The 17,424-nt window shown below is 44.7% G+C and overlaps 1 protein-coding gene across 1 annotated transcript in view; it reads right to left on the bottom strand.

Annotated features, from left to right (window-relative positions):
- The window catches only part of ANKRD33B (ankyrin repeat domain 33B), a 44,038-nt gene extending 28,736 nt beyond the window's left edge, over nt 1-15,302 (bottom strand). The window contains exon 1 of the mRNA XM_059815730.1: nt 14,880-15,302. Coding sequence (XP_059671713.1) covers nt 14,880-15,302 — 423 coding nt within the window. The remainder of the gene's footprint in view (nt 1-14,879) is intronic.
- Between the last annotated feature and the right edge of the window lie 2,122 nt (nt 15,303-17,424).

Here is a 17,424-nt window from a genome sequence, read left to right as displayed (position 1 = left end):
CAGAAGACTGACAACTTATAATTTCCTTCTCTTTTTTAAGCCCATGTACAAGGAAAATAGCTTTTACATCCAGATTTGAAAATTACTGATTTAATAGCATTTTACATTCCATATAACTTCATTAATTCATAAATTGTTTGTGACATGAGGAACCTCATCTGTACATGCCTTTCTGCAAAAGATATCTCTGGCCTAAACATTTGCTTAAGGACAAAAACTCCAGTAAGCTTAGAGAGATTTAAAATCTTTTCAGAGAATATATAATAAATTTTCAAAGTAATTTCTGGTTTCCCTATCACTTCTATTAAAATTTTCAGCCTCTTTTGAAATGCCTTGATCTAGGGACAGGCTATAAAGCTGTCCGTTTCCACTGGCTTTTATTTTTAACTCAATAGGAATTAAGGTGACTTAGGTCTGTGCAGAAAAACTGCAGTGTAGTAAAAACAACAAGAAGGTTTGTTAAGATCTTCCTTCACTTGCACCAATGAAAAAGGCAAAATTTTACAGAAGTGAAATGAAATGGAAACCAAAAAATATGCAGAAGTATGGTAACGTTCAACTTAACAGTTCATCAGGCAAAGCATCTTTCTCATGATCTCAGAAGATACTAGTTTTTTTTTTTTTTCTTTTCCATGAGGAGTGGATGGCCGGGCCCAAAGGGTTGTGGTGAATGGAGTTAAATTCAGTTGGTGGCCGGTCACAAGCGGAGTCCCCCAGGGCTCAGTACTGGGGCTGGTTTTGTTTAATATCTTTATCAATGACCTGGACAAAGGGATTGAGGGCACCCTCAGTAAGTTTGCAGATGACACCAAGTTGGGTGGGAGTGTTGATCTGCTCGAGGGTAGGAAGGCTCTGCAGAGGGATCTGGACAGGCTGGATCGATGGGCTGAAGCCAATTATATGAGGTTCAACAAGGCCAAGTGCTGTGTCCTGCACTTGGGTCACAACAACCCCATGCAACGCTACAGGCTTGGGGACGAGTGGCTGGAAAGTTCCCCTGCAGAAAAGGACCTGGGGATGTTGATTGACAGCTGGCTGAATATGAGCCAGCAATGTGCCCAGGTGGCCAAGAAGGCCAACGGCATCCTGGCCTGTATCAGAAATGGTGTGGCCAGCAGGAGTAGGGAGGTGATCGTGCCTCTGTACTCGGTGCTGGTGAGGCCGCACCTCGAATCCTGTGTTCAGTTTTGGGCCCTTCAGTACAAGAAAGACATTGAGGTGCTGGAGCGTGTCCAGAGAAGGGCGATGAAGCTGGTGAGGGGTCTGGAGCACAAGTCTTATGAGGAGTGGTTGAGAGAGCTGGGGTTGTTCAGCCTGGAGAAGAGGAGGCTGAGGGGAGACCTTATCGCTTTCTACAACTACCTGAAAGGAGGTTGCAGAGAGGTGGGTGCTGGTCTCTTCTCCCAAGTGACTAGTGACAGGACAAGAGGAAATGGCCGCAAGTTGCACCAGGGGAGGTTTAGATTGGATATTAGGAAAAACTTCTTCACTGAAAGGGTTGTCAGACACTGGAACAGGCTGCCCAGGGAGGTGGTGGAGTCACCATCCCTGGAGGTATTTAAAATATGTGTGGATGAGGCACTGAGGGACGTGGTTTAGTGGTGGACTTGGCAGTGTTAGATTAATGGTTGGACTGGATGACCTTAAAGGTCTTTTCAAACCTAAACAATTCCATGATTCTATGATTCTAACATATTTAGAGGGTTTACAATTACTGACCAAATATTGCATCTTCTTATTCCAGATTTCTAAGAACTCTATATCTCTATTAGCTAAAAAGATCACAGAGTAGCAGTGCAAGAATGGTAAAACTTATTTTTTTCTCCCTCAGTTTTCAGGCACCTGGAAGCAGTAACAGGTTTTCCCCTAAACCAGATAATTTTCAAATGTTTGGCTAAGTGTTTGAAACTGGTTTTCTGTTTCTCTGACACAAAATGACAAGACTGCTACTTGGCAATATTGCAATATTTTTAAGAGCAGAAGGTCTGTTCTTTGTATTTCTACCTCAAAATTATGGGCAGGATGTTTCCTGTTACGTTCAGAGTCGAACTCCTTCAATCCACCTCTGGAAAGAGACAAACAATAGCAAATATCCGAAATGAAGGCTTGTTGCAATTAACTGATGTAACTAACATTAGTATCAAAATCCTACAGCCAAAAATCATCTTCTTCCCCTTAACGGTTGTAAATCTCATATTGGATATTTGCACAGTAGAATTGTAAATAACATGATTATACTAATTGATATTCCTTTGTAGCAATAATCTTAAAATTTCAGCCAATACCTGTACCGCAAATAATAACGTAGAGTCTTTCCAGGTAGACTCCCTGAAGACCTTAAAATCTGAAAGGGAACAACAGGACACGACTCTGGGAAGGAAGAGAAGCAAGTCTGTGAAATTAATGATGACAATATTTTGATGTTTTTGTTAGTTTTTATATCACATGAACAATCTTCCCTTGACCTTTCCCCTGTGACTGATAAGCTGCCGAATTGTAGATGCTTTGCTCTAATTCTTATTTCCTATAAGACACACACTAACAATTTAGTGATAAAGTGGAACTGGTGCAATCACTGTACTAGAAACAGAAATTACATGAGGAAGTGGAAAATATGGTCTTTTTAGACAAGTATTCAAAGCCTGAACTGGGCACCTAAGCACTATTTTCAAAACCTCCTCCCCAGAGAACTGTGTTTTTTTGGATGGCAAGGAGTAAACAGAAAAGAAGGGCCAATATGCACATTAAACTCACCAACTGCAATTACAATTACTATTTTGCATTACAGAAACACTACTACTGATTATTATTTTTTTTTAATTCTCAAAACAATGAATTTATTCTTATTATTTTTAAATTCTCAAAACATTGATTTTATTCCATGGATATATTTGACCTAAATTTTCAAACTTCAGATTGGCATGCAGAATGACAGCAGGCTAGCTTACAAAGGATGTTAAGTACAGAATTGTGAACTGTACTTTCTGCACTCTCAACTTGTCCAAATAATAATGGCAGCATAAGAGAGCTAGATGCTGAAATCTTTAAATGCAATGGCTGTTCCTCCCTGTAAGCAGTCCAGCATGAAGCCAGCAGCCCTCATTTCACTCTGCTGGGGAGACGTACTTCAGTAAAACATGCATCAGAGCTATGCAGAGTGAACTTTACAAACAACTATTTGATTTCCATGGATGTGGCCTTATGAGCAGGTGTAGTGCAATACCCTCTGCTCCAGCAGACACAGCAGCCGGGACCTGAGGTGGAAGCGCAACGTGAGCGGGCACATGCAGGTTGAGTGCCTGTGCCCTGGGTACCACGTTCCTGCTCCTGCACTGCCGCAGCCTGCAATGGAGTCGCTCTTCCTTTGCACTGATACCAAGAGAGACCCCGTGTTTTTAAAGTCCTTCCTCTCTGTGATATTTATCACACGGATCACACATATTTATGCCAGTTAGTCGGTGACGTTAATCTGTTTTGCCACACAGTTAATGTCTATGTCTAATAGGGTGACTGATTCGTGGACCTAGCACAAGAGGGTAGGAGTTTCTGCTGATCTAGCGTCAAGTACTAAAACTCCAAAGAAAGATCATAGTATTTTCTGGTGACACCTGATGGCTAGGGGATTTCATAGCTTTAATGCCAGAAGAAAAGAGACCGCTAGACCTGAGATACGAGACATACTGGGGAACAGCATCACCTTACCTGAAATCTCCAGGTAATTATTTTTGTCTTATTTGAACTGAGAACCTAAGAGGACAATCCGTTCACTGTATGTTTGTGATCTGTGAAATGCACAGAAACAACCACATAGCTGCACACCGAAACACCACAGCTCCACCCGCACCCATCTGTGAATGGAGCCTCTGCTCATAAATCAACTTCACTGACTGTAATAAGCATAAACTAGGTCAAGCTAAAAATGTCCATGGAAAGATAAAATGACAATAGTAAGTGAAAGGCATTTCACAGTCTTGCATCTTAGAGAAAAATACTTTGGTTAATAAATTTTAAGAGAAAGGCTGATATTTATTCACCATGTCTCTTTCTTTTTTTTCTGTCTTTTTGTCCTGGGATGCTTATTTTGCTTACTGCTTCTAAAATGTCTCATAGGAGTATTAAATATTTCAATGTTTGCTTCATGTCATATCACCAACAGGATGATTGGGAGGTAATGTGTGGTGGGAAAGGACTGAGGTATCTGCTTATATTTTTAAAATTCAAAAGCAACTTTTTCAAAGTCTTCAGGCAACTATATTTATTGCAACTGGTGCAATTTGGTGAGGCAGCTCTTGACTGTCAGATTTAATTATCTTGCTTTTGCATGGAGTTTTCCACATATATGTAATGGATCCAATGTATTTCATGGGAACTTGTATGGAGATAAGTATTGTAAATGCATTGAGACATCTGAATTCAGTGAACTGCATACATGCTATTTTAATTCAAGTAAGGTACGAACAAGATTATCATGTACCTAGTACTCAGTTCAGGTTCCTATTCCACAGGCAGTTCTGCTCATGAGTATCTTCACGTATGGGCATCCCTGTTGCATCCTCACGAGAGGAAGAATTTTCTGGGCTGGGAAGTGCCCGTAGCCCGTACAGCAGCAGAGCAGTAAACCAAAACAAAGCACAATCAAGAAAAGCTGCCTTTCCATACATGACGAGTAGGTGGCAAGGAAGGTTCAGTCCCACCTTACATAAATGGTGGCAGGATGCAGCATGGCATGGACTCTGTCCCGCTGGCTGGTGCTGGCAGGAGGTTAATGGGGGACCCCAGAGCCACCCGAGCATTTCCACACAGCCACCGCTTGCAGACTGCAGGACGGTCCCTGCGTGGGGCATTACACTGATTTTCTGTCCCTGTGGTACAAGGAAGATGCTTTCACTCCATTCCCAGGGACCTTGAAATGAAGTGTTTTCTTTCACTGTCACCCTTGAAATGGCAAATGGTTTCACCCCCCTGTCAAACCACCTCCAGGAACGACGTGGGTTTTGTTCCAGGCTGGCATTTCCATGTGGGGGGCTGTGCTGAAGCAGTGCTGCAGAGCAGCATCTCTGGCACGGTTACACCACCCAGTCTCCTGTGCAGACAGGACTCGCCTAACACAGTGGTGACGAAGTGCCTGCAGCATGGCAGGGAAAAAAACTGTTGCTTCCCAGTGGTTTCCACTGGCTGCCATTGCTCAGTACATCTAGGCATTTACTATGCAGTAGCACTTGTCTCAGAGTAACCAGTAGACTCTTCTACTGTGTTTGCATTTTTTACTAGCTCCGAAGGGCTTTGTAAGTCTAAACACTAAGGTTTCCTTAGTATTTGTGGTATTTAATTTTCCAAACCCAACCAATACTTGTTATTCTGTACTCTTTGTCTAACAAACTATTGCTATTTCAGGGTCTTTAGAGAAAATCTTTCTTTGCAGAAAGAAAAATATTTTAAATTAACTCCTTTATGGACCTGAGCTTTGACTCCACCTTCTCTTGAAACCTTTATCAAACCCATATGGTACTTCCAGATAAGCAGAAGTACCTTACCACCTTCCAAAGACAGTCTTCCCTTTCCTTTCATCCACACCTAAAGACAGTTTTATGAATACATGGCTACCCTTCCCATGTTTCCCAATCAAATGGTAAACAGGTGTGCTGAGCCTTTTTTCATACGAGCTACAAATAGCAAGTTACCCAGGTTTTCAAAAAAAAAAAAAGCTTAATACCCCCCAAAATGCTGCTTTTATGAACATATGCCACTTTTCCACTTCAGAAAACTAATAAAAATGGCTTATGTGTAAGCCCATCCCTCCCGTAGTAATAGAGACAAAACTTCCCCGAGGGCCCAATTCTGAGCTGTGGTGGCTACTGGCAGTGTCTCTCGTCGTCAGCGGTTGGTCTGTCTACACACAGGCTGTCCCAAAGACGGGGCCTCACATACAAAGAGGCAAAAGACAAAAAAAAAAATACCCCACATATGTGAGAGGGTTTCAACACATTGCCAAATCTGCTGTGTGAGTATTACAGGATTGAGCTCGAAATGTTATGCATCCGAAACATGTGAAGCAACAAAAGCCCGACCGTGAGTCATTCCTGTTTTGCATCAGCTTGCTTTCAGATTACTCCCTGTGGAATTTAACAGACATAATAGAAAATAATAGAATTGAAAAATGGGAACTATTTCCACATTGTGATTTTTTCCCACAGTGGATACAATTTGAATTGCTAATTCACTGCCAGATGTGCAACCACAGACTCTGTGACAAGCATCCTCTTCCTACAGTGCTTAACTATTTCTTATTGAGGCACACTAGGTATGCTACAGGATTACATTTAGCCCAGGTTGGAGGGGTTTCATTTTTGTTTTTAATGGAAGACCCCTTAGAAATGGGTAAATTCAAACCTATGATGCGTAACATTTTTAATAATTTAAAAGGGTAACTTTCTGAAGTAACTTTATTAATGCAAACATTAAAGGTGAACTCCTGTCTCCAATAAAGCCCGTGGGAGTTCTTCATTGCTTTCACCTACTCCAGAGAGTTTATTTTCTACTTAAAAAATCTACCAGCAGTTTTAGTAAGTGGTCGTTGTGCAACTATACCTCAGTCACGAAAGTTAAACCTAATTCTACAGTGCAACAACAGGCAATATAGGAAGAATATGTACCAAAATCACTAGCAGGCAATATACTGTTTATGTCAATTGCTAAAAAAACTACTCAGAACAGAATGACCTGTATAAATAAAGTATGGGAAATGGAATTAATTCCAATTAATTCTAATGAGTAGAGTGGACGTGAGCTGAGCCACACACATGCTCTTGTGCCAGAGACGGTTTCCTCTGGCAATGCACACACAGCCTGTGCTCATCTAGTGGGATCTTCTGCAAGTAAAAGGCTGCTGATGCTTTCCAAATCAATCTTTATTTCAAATTAACAGTGAGTTTTAGTTGGTGATCATGTATCACTTTTCCTTAGAGGAAGAAAATTGTGGTTTAATGAAACGTAATTTAAAATAAACCTCATGCACATTAGACTCATCTGGCACGAAGCAACCAACACCTGTAAAGTCATACAAGAGTTACTACGTGGTCTCCTCTGTGAAGTTGAAGTACTACTAACACATAATGGTATTACAATAAATCACCTGATTTTTGTTGGCATCCAGTACACAGTACATATTACCAAAATGTGTAACAGGGCTTTTGGTTTTTTATCTTCCAGTCTATCTCTTCTTGAGTAGTAGAACAGATTTTTAATGTAATAGTACCTGCTGAAATGTCCATATAGATCCAAATAGATATTTTGATTACTTGTACTCCTTGTCCAACATTTGTTAGTATTTATTTTCATAGTTTATATTATTCCCAAGCGCACACACAAGACTGTGTCACTAAAATTCATATGACGACGAGTGGTTCCTGTGCCCCATGCAAAAGTGAACCTATCGCAAAAGCCTTTCTGAAACGTCCCCTGAAACCCAGCGGCAAGCCTGACTGAGTGAAAACCAAGCAAGTCTCACATCTCTGAAAAGGGTACCACTTGACAAAAAGGCAATCCAAGCCTCTTGCTGGGAGGGGCTGGGTGTCCCCATCCCTGCCTTTCCACCCGGCAGCCCTGACTCTGGTCCTCCAGGAGCCACAGCATGCGTCAGCACTAGCAGGACCAAAGAACGTGAAGGGAACTCAAAGTTAAGCTCTAGATGATGCTGAAAGATGTGGCACTGGGGACCTGCTGTCCCTCCCAGCCTGCACCTGAATCCATCACTCCTGTGGTGCTTCTTAGCAGACAGCTCTGAACCCAGTGCCTGAGATGGGAACATTTATTCTTTCTTCCTCAGAGACTCCGCCTCGAGACCTAAAGCCTTGATAGATGAGGTACAGATGATGACTTACTGGTACTTAGCTCAGAGCTGAAGAATTTGGGAATATTTGGGTCCACTTCCTTTCCCAGTGTACTTGAAGCCTGGTAGCTCTTACAGGCTACCGAAACTCAACAGGATGCAGTTTTTCAAAGCAATCAGATGCTTCTTAGCAGTGCTGTCTGTTTCACCTTCCATTTTCTTCCTCAGAAACAGTACTGGTATGCAGTATTGCTGCATCTCAGAGGCGCTCTGCAAGTCCGAATACTTGATTTAAGATACTAAGATGAAACACTACTTAAACTAGAACAAAAGATTGCTATGACCTTTACTTCCAGGCTACCATCAGGCTAAAAACATCCCTCCTGTTCTGTACACTTTGCATTAAGCAATTTGTCAAAATTCTTCAAGGAAACTGCTCTTCATCTGCTTTCTCTAAAAGCTGCATCACTTGAAACTAGATTAAACTTGTACAACTTTCTCATGTTGATGACATCTTCAAATCTGTATCTATCAATTTCCGTAAGATTTGTATCTGTTAGCTCATGCTGCTTTTTACACTAAGTACAAATTATATCTTACCACCTGTCTATTATTATATCATACTACCTGTCTATCCTCCTGCATGGAGGATGCAGCAGGTCTGGTCATGCATTTCCAGTCATCTGCTAAAGACCTGCTTTTCCATTCTTTATGTCTAAGCACCCTCAAGGTCCTTATTAATTGTTCTTTTTACTCCATAAAAATCATGTTCTATGCATATACTACTTCTTCAGTTAACTTATTTTAAAGGATATGTTTCTGTGCCAGATTTACAAAGGCATTACTCACCTAACACTTCAGATGAATGCAGACAATGGCAGGCAGACAGCTAACCTGCCCACGCTATTCTGACCGCCTCCAAGTGCCTATCTGTATCAATCTGGTCCGTACTCTGGTTAGCTCACCGAATTCCATCTTAGCCAACTGACTTCATATTTCCCATGCTCTATCTAGTTCTTTCTGATGGATTCACTTGAGTTGTAATTACAGTATTTGAAGGGTTCCCAATTTGTTTTGAGCAGCTTCTGTATTTTGTCATCTACTATTCCTTGCCTTGCCTTGCTCACTCGCTTCCTTTTTAAACAGGGACTTTTTTTAGTGCATTTGGGTATTTCTGTACTTTTTTGAAGGATTTAAATTAGATTACTTTTTCTGTTAGGGTCTTTTTTAAACTATTTCCACCCTAAAAAATTCCCTTTCATGGTTTAGTGTCATGATGTTAAGTTTCAATACAATCCCTCCCATGAGAATACCTTGTATGACAGAATATGAGGGAACAGAAACTGCCTATGAAAATATGAAAAAAGTTCCCAGCGCTGTAGCAGATGACATTCTTCAAATTGTTTTTCTGACATGGGATGACTTACGCTATGTGCCATGACAACTGAAAAGCAGTATGTGACAAGGAGTTCTTTATCCCTCACCACAAAATGCTGCACTCCTAATTTTATCTTTTTGCAAGGTAGCATCATGAAGGTAACAAAAACAATAAAAACAAGTTAACGAAGTATTGCACAAGCTCTGGCACTTTTTGTGATACATGACTTTCTAGAAAAGCATTATCCAGCACAATATTCCCTTTCCCGGGAAGCGGGAACTGAACCACTGGCTCTCTGTCCTTCTTAGCCAGTCACAATTTTACGAGCACAGCCCTTTGGCAAAGACAAAACTGGGTGTCAACTCCATGGAGCACTCACTATGCATCTCTCTGTGAAAAACTCTGAAGGCTAATGCTCCCTAAACCAGCTGAGTTGCCTGAAGCAGTCTCACTGCGGCAGTACAAAGCCTGTGGGCTACTTTGCCTTGCTGAGGAGCAGTCTGCAGCCTAGGGCAGGGAGACCAGTTTGACATGTCTGATGCCTCAAACTCCGTCATGGGTCCAATGAGGAGACTGGGTGAGTGATGCCATTCCAAAATGCCCTTTTACAGCCAGCAACACGCAAACAAACCCAGGCTGCATTCAGAGAAACATCTCCACTTGATTCAGGGGGTCACTCGCTGATGCTCTCCAACACAGCGTGTCCCCTTCAGGAGGTATGCATGGTGTCCAAACAATGAGTTTCACGTGCCCAGCCTCTGCAAACTCTCAAAAGTCAGCAGAGGGAGGCTCTTTGGCAGGGGTTGAGGGCACGGCAGTCAGAGCACGGGCATAACATAGGCGCCTGAATCGCCCTCTGGAGAAACCCACTCCTCTCTGCTGAGGAGAGGAGAGCAGGGAAACCATCTTCCTAATTTGTGCACTACACCATGGTGTGAACCCCTCCCAGGAAGCTTCTTTCCTGCTCCCACTTATCTGGGCTTACTTCCATGGTTGGCACAACCTTACCTTCTAACAAGCTTTTCAAGTAGATTTCTAGCCAGGACACTGCTACTCTGGTTTTGTCTATTCAGTAACAGCAGCTTCCAGGCTTTTGATGTGTTGTCCTCCCTCCCCAGGTAATTCTTTATTTGTTTTTTCTACTAAGCGTCATGACAGGGGAAATCAAAAGAAATTTAGATCATGAAGAACAACAACAGTCTTCAAAACTCTGTTTTCTTCCTTCGGCAGAAACAGGAGAGGGGAACAAACAAACAAATCCAGGCCCGCTTGGTGACGGAGCTGCAGAACTACCGTGCCTCAGAAGAAAACTTACTTCAGAGCAGTACTGACCAACAGCATCCTGTATAAAGCTTTAACAGGAAAAGTGAACTGTGCTCATCTATGGATTTAGGAGTATTTTCCGAAAGGAAAAGAAAGAGCTTACAAGCTGAGCCACACAGATTATTTTGTCATCACACCTTTTAAGGGGGCAAAACAAAGATCCCAGTGACGATCACAATGATCCCCACTATATAATGGTATACTTACAACAATAAGCTGTGTAATAGTAGATTGGTTCCTAGCTATCTGTGGAACCAGACAAAAGACTGATTGAACAATGACATAAAAAATGAAAAGCTGAAAAAGACTATGACAGAATATTTTTGCATGTATATCAACTCCAAAACACGGAGTTACACAATACCTACTAATACAGACTGTATGACATGGATGGTTAACACAAAACCTTTCTGAGGATGAGCTGCAGTGATTATTTTCAATCTGGCATGAGAATGTTCTTTGCCTTCTCTTCTCTCCCCATCCCTTATTGCCTTCTCTATCGTCATGGCAAATTTCTAAATTTGCTTTCATTCTGCGATTAGGTAACACCAGATTTTGAAACTCTGTCTTTCTGAGTATATATAATCCTGGTCTCCAGGCAAGATTTAATATTAAGTGATGTTAAACTTATGAGATGTAAATATCTGAAATTCTGGAAATACGGCTAGTAAGGAGGCAAAACCAGTCCTCAGAGCACGTGGAGAAAAGCAGAGTCGTTATCGGATGACACTCTGGTCTCAGCCAGGTCAGGACATTTCACCGGAGCCATGATTTTATTTCCTCATTTGTATTTGCAAATCCTGCTTTATTGCCAGCGTGAGGCAGGTAAATACATCAACATTAACGAATGAGAGGCTGCCCTGCGTGATCTACAATTAGTATATTATATGCTGTCATAGTTGTTTTCCAAATATTTCAGTATTAGATTTGGCAAGGAGAGGAAACGAGCAGTACTAAGCCAGTCTTTTGGGACTCCATATACAGACAGCAGTGCAACAGAAGACGCGGGGATCAACCCTTTGGGGATCCTCTGCAGACAGTGATATATAAACTGTTGTTGTCTCGACAGTAATGAAAACGAGACAGGGAAGGTACTGGTCTTCAGGCTACATGTGGTAACTAATAAATCGGATGTTGTGGAGTCTGGTTTACTGCAGGAAGGTGAATTTAATGAAAACCTGTGCCTGGCGGGAGGTTTGCAGCTCATGAACAGAGCACGGGAAAAATACGCTTCTGCAGAAACCCCACGAAAAGCTGCTATCCAGGCTTGGAAAATTGTCTCAAAAGAGAGAATTGATGTATTTTGACAAAAAAGGTCAAAGAAAATAAGTAAGGTTACCTCTGGATCTTGGCATTTTTGGAAGTAAGTTCTTCCAAATACTAAATTCGCACGGAGAATTGCTTTAGGGCCAAGGTCAATATTTAAAAACAAACCAATGGCAAAACTCCAGCTGTTTATGCCCAAATTCATTTCAGGAGTTTAACCACTAGGAAGTTTCTTCTTCATGTTATGTTTTGAGATTTAATTACTTTAAGAATCAAAATACGGCATTGTCTTACTACCATAACCTGTTACATGCTTTGTCTATTTTGAAAAAATGTGATTTTTAAATTGCAAAAATGAAACTGCTGTACATCCATAACAGAGGTTATCAGATCAGGGTGGTGAAAACAGTTCATTTACTCAGTTGGACAGCCCTCCCTACACCATTCCACTTCTCAAAAAGCAAGCTGTTCTTCCTTCTCTCTCCTGCCTCACAGAAAAGAAGCAAAATCTTATAAGAATCAAAAGTTCAGTTTATTTGTTCACAGTGTTTAAAAAAAAAAAAAAAAGTTGCTTTCCAATAAATGCATGCCAGATAGTATTGTAAACAAACATTATCCTAGTGAAAGAAGACGCTGAAAGCTAACAGTACAGATTTCAGCAACTGAAAAATTTCATTAGCACAAGTGGTGTATGTAATCCGTTCAGCTACTTTTTGGCAGTAAAACTAAGTTTTGTTTATGTGAAATGTGCAATGACTCTATATGACATGCAAATTCAAGAGCTGCAAGAATTCCACAGGAAGGGCGATAAAAGACCCGAGGAAAACTTCCCTTTTGTTGAGTAAAATTCTCTGAAAAAGGTGGTTTTCTATTGTAAAATACTGTGAATTTGCCCTGATGTCCCCACAGGGGGACATCAGGACTGCAGTCACACCTGATGTTTCAGCTTCCCGGCAGAAAGGTTGCTCCCATCCCATTCACATCTGTCTGGAAAAGTTAGACTGTCCTGCTCTGAACCGCTGTGATTAGGGCACTTCGTGAGGGTTTATATCCCCTCCTGCGGAGAGAGAACTGGACTCCTGTCTCCCACATCATTAATGAGGCTTCCAGAGGTTGCTGAGTTACAGAACTTCTTTTACTTTGTTTTCATCAAAAGTGCAGAAAACAGAATTTGATGTCAAAGTCTAATTTCAGGTCAAATGGAATATTTGCTTAAGTAGAGAAAAACTTTTTTTTTTAACCATATGAACAAATAAGAGGAACTTTCAGTTTGGATTCAAGCTACAATTTTGTTTCTTTTCTGGGAAGCTGAAGAGATAAATAAGAGTAACTTGCTTTTTGGGAAGTGGGATGGTGAAGGGATGGCTGGTAAGTTCACTGTTTTCACAACCCTGATCTGATCACCTCTGCAGAAGGAGCTACTGGGGGATGAGGGCTGATGCCTACACTCAACTTGTTCATACTCCCTGACTCAGCTCTGCACGACCCCAGCCCCGAGGCGGAGGATGCCTGCAGCTTCACAACCAGCTGCATACCCTCTGCGGGGTGGGAAGGCCACCCTTTCAGAAAGGACAGCCGCGGGGCACTTGGTCTTTTATACCACCAAAGGGGCCAAACCTTCCCCACCATCCCGCACTGGAGTCTTGCTGAATCCACGGGCGTCAGCAGATGTGAGTGTCCACACAATGCCAGGGCTGGGTTTGGGCTCCTGCTCAGGCCCAGACTTCGTATCTGCAGGATCTTCAAAATCTCCTGTAACGTACGTTTGGATCTCACATGTTACTGACTGAGAGTATAACTACACCGTATGTTGACTGGGCAGAAAAGTTGATTTAAAACATTTCTACCCTCTGCTGCTAATTCCCACCCCCATGCCATAGGTTGCTGCCCCCTCAGATGTCTTAATACAACTTTTTCTATTTGTATCTTTTGCAGAAGCTTACTGTAAATCAGATCACTAAAAAATCTGTATTAAAAACAATCCTTTGGTGGGGAAGTAAAGATATTTTTTAGAGAAAATCCTACAAGTACATAAAGCGAAGACACAAAAAAGCGCCTCTCCAAACAGCCCCAAACCCAAATTGTTGCATTATTTTTGATGCAAAGACGACTTATTTTGCCAGAATGTGCAAGTCACTTGCCCGATTAAAATTACTTAAGCTTTTTTTCAAAACATTCCTGTCATAGACTAGTCATAGAAAATTTTTTAGAGATTGTTTACGCAAACTACAAGTAAAAATTTCTTAGTTTTAATATAAATTGTAGTAATACTAGTGAGAGGAGTTGCTGTTGCTAATCTTCAATATTGTTGCTCAAACATCCCAGTTACACGTTACCCAGGAAATCTTTCCCAAGTTTTCACCGTCTGATTTAGTGAAGTACACTTCTGTCACTGCAATTAACCAAGTAACAGGCAAAAACTGAACCACAAACCTTGTACTGACACAAAACCCAAAAACAGTTCACCAGCAAGAAAACAAATACCAGGAGAACTCCAAAAAGTGTGATTTTAGCACAGGAATACCCCGAGCCCTGCTTGGCAGTCTAGGAACCGTGAGCAAAATTACTTTTGGGGACCTAAAGTGAAAAAAAAAAAAAAGGGAAACACGAACTTTGATCAGTTGTTCAAATTCTCAAGGTGAAAAGCGTGACGTACTGCAGCGGACGGACGGGCCAGCAAAGAGGAAGGTCGAGCCCTGCTGAACACAGCCCTCACTAGCGAAGCCACTCTCTCTCCCCAGTAAACTGCCGGAAAGCAAGACCCAACTCAAAACTGATGGCGGGAAAGCTGGAATCTCAGCCTTTCTTCCTTCCACAAACGGGACCCTTCCTTTGCCACAGGCGGAAAGTCGCGTCTAGCAGGACGAAGCTTCGCGCCCTTCTCCCGCCCCTGTGCGTGGGGTCCCGTCCCCCACGGGACCGCAGACCAGCGCCCCTTCAGATGAAAGCGGTGTCACCAACCCACGCGCGCCTGCCCCCGCCTGCCCCCGGCCCCGCTCCACGCATGGGCTCGGGGCTGCGCGGCCGCGGAGACGCTCTCCCCTCCGCGGGGGTGCCCGCGGCTCCCGGGGGCGGGGCGCTCACCCGGCGGTTGCGGTCGGTCTCCCGCACCTCCTCCTCCTCGGGGCCTTGGCGGATGAGCGCCTTGAGGACGACGGCGTTGTTGGTGCAGCAGGCTCGGAAGAGGCTGAGCGCCTCGGGGCTGTCGCGCCCCCCCTCCTCCAGGGACCAGCGGTCCTCCTCCTCCTCCAGCCCCCCCGGCGGGTAGAAGGAGTCGTCCGAGGCGATGCTGCAGGTGTCGGGCAGCTCGGAGAAGTCCTCGTACTCCTCGCAGTCCTCCTCTTCCTCCTCCTCCTCCTCCTCCTCCTCGTCCAGCCCCTCGGCGGCAGCCCCCGCCGCCCCCTGCTCGGGGCTGCTCTCCGCCGCGGCGCTGGGCATCCCCTTCGCCGGCGCGGGGCAGACCCGCTCTCCGGCCAGCTGCTCCCCGTCCCCCGACAGCAGCACCATGGTGGCCCCGGGGTCGGGACGCGGGAGCTCCCCGCCGCCCCGAGCGGCGCCCGGCCCCGCGGCCAGCGGCTCCGCCGGGCCGCCCTCGCCCGCCGGCCGCGGGGCGCTGCCCGCGGGGGCGCTCACGGCGGCCGGCGCCCCCGGCAGCCCCCGCCCGCCCGCCGAGCGCTGCCCCGCCGGGAGCTGCGGCTCTTCCCCCTGCAAACCCGCGGCGGGCAGGGGATCTCTCTGCCCCCCCCCCTCACGCAAGTTTCAGGCCCCTCCCGCGCCTCGCCCCGCAGCAGCCCGGCGGCCGGCCGCCCCCGGGCCGGGGCATGCTGCCGCCTGGGGCTTCCCCGGGGGCAGGTCCGGGCCCGCTCACCGCCGCCGGCCCGGCAGAGCGGCGGCTGCGGTAAGCGGGGAGAGGCTGCCGGCAGGCAGGGCAGCTCTGGGGAGAGGCGGCAGTTAGCAAACTCCTGGCCCGTAATCCGCTCAGCATCTCTTTGAGAAGATTGGGGCTCCGGCTTAGCGCGCTGACATCAGGGGCGCGTCGTAAAAGCGGTTTGCGGGGGGAGCGGGCAGCTGCCGCGGCGGCTCCTGAGGCGCCGCGCAGCCAAAGTGCAGCTGACAGGTGGGAAGCGCGGACTTCCAGAGCACCTCCGAGCTCCGCACCCGGCCCGCTGAGCCGCCGTGCCCCCCAGGCAAGCGGCCCGCTTTGCGTCTCGGCGGCGGTTGTGCTCCCGTGCGGAGAGAGGGCCCAGCCGCGGGTGGGAGAGGCAGCGGGAGCGGGGCCGGCGGGATGGGGAGGGAGAGGCTGCCCTAGTCCTTCGGCGCAAACTGTGGGGTCCCGCAAGCCCTGATCAGAGCGATGCACGCGAAACTTCTCAGGAATACAACTAGCCTGTGTAGAAGTTGTATTTTGAAATAAATACTGAAACCACGGAAAATCATTATACAGAATTTGAATGCTTTGGGGGAGAGCTTATTTTAAAGCGAATAATTCATTAAATCACATAACACAGCCCCGACAGTTTACCAGCTGTAGAGATGTCAGGCACATACTCTTTATGGAAGGCATTTGGAGATTAGATTGAGAGGAATAATGCATGTATAAATTGAGCTCCCGCTTTGCCACAGTTTGAAACCTTTCTTCCCTTTCAAACGCCACGGACTAGCACCGTTCACTGGCAGGGAGACGGTGGGGGAAAGCCCTTCAGCCAACAAACCAGGATATTTGGTTTCTTCAACAGCACTTCGAAGCAAACCTCATATATATGATATGCTTCAGCAGGTGAACGTCCAGACTCCGAGTCGCTGCCTGTCTGTCTGTCACAAGCTTGTATGCCTGCACGAGGTAAGGCAGAGTATGATACACACTTTTTACATTAAAAGAAGGTATGAAAAGTAAAACATAACTGTGAGTAAAGGGGCCTGAGTAGTAGAGTAGGTGTTTACAGCCTTCCAGGAAAACATCATGTGAGCCAGATGTCACGGGTGATACAAAGACCAGTGGCTTCTTGCTGATGTCTAACTGGCAGGGTTAGCCCAACGCCTAGCAGAAGGATATCTGTAATCAGAATTAGTAATAAATAGCTCCCTGATTGGCTGCTTCTGCAAAGGAGCTAAACTGGGAAGAAAGGAGATTAAACTATTCTCTCACCTCCAGACACCTCTGAGATCACAGCTGACGTATATTACCAGCAACGTTCATGCTGATGCTGCCTGTCTTTAGTTATTTCTTTGTGCAAAGAAAGGCCCTTACTCTGACAACTGCTGTACGTGCCTGTTCCCAAATCAAAAGCTTCCAAGCTGGCTTTACCTGCAGCATGACAGCTCTGTAGGACTAACTTCTTACTCTTATTGCCTATCAATTTCTTAAGTATTTGCATTCACAAAGCTTAAGGGCTCCATTCAGTCAATTTTTTGTTTCCGACTCAGTATAATGTAGCCACTGATCTGCTCAACAGAATGTTATCTCTTAGAGTAGCACCTGTATTTTGGAAGAACTCATTTTTCCTTGAGACCCTGCAGCTGGCAGGGAGCATTTGCATTCTCAGCCTGAACTCATCATAAAAGCTCAGAAAGACTTTTGGCTCTAGTAACTTTGAATAGCAGAAAAATAAAACACCTAATTCTAATCAGA

Source organism: Gavia stellata, chromosome 3, assembly GCF_030936135.1.
Source record: "Gavia stellata isolate bGavSte3 chromosome 3, bGavSte3.hap2, whole genome shotgun sequence".
Lineage (NCBI taxonomy): Eukaryota > Metazoa > Chordata > Aves > Gaviiformes > Gaviidae > Gavia > Gavia stellata.
Note: the sequence above shows the minus strand (reverse complement) of the source record. Positions and strands in the feature narration are given on the sequence as shown.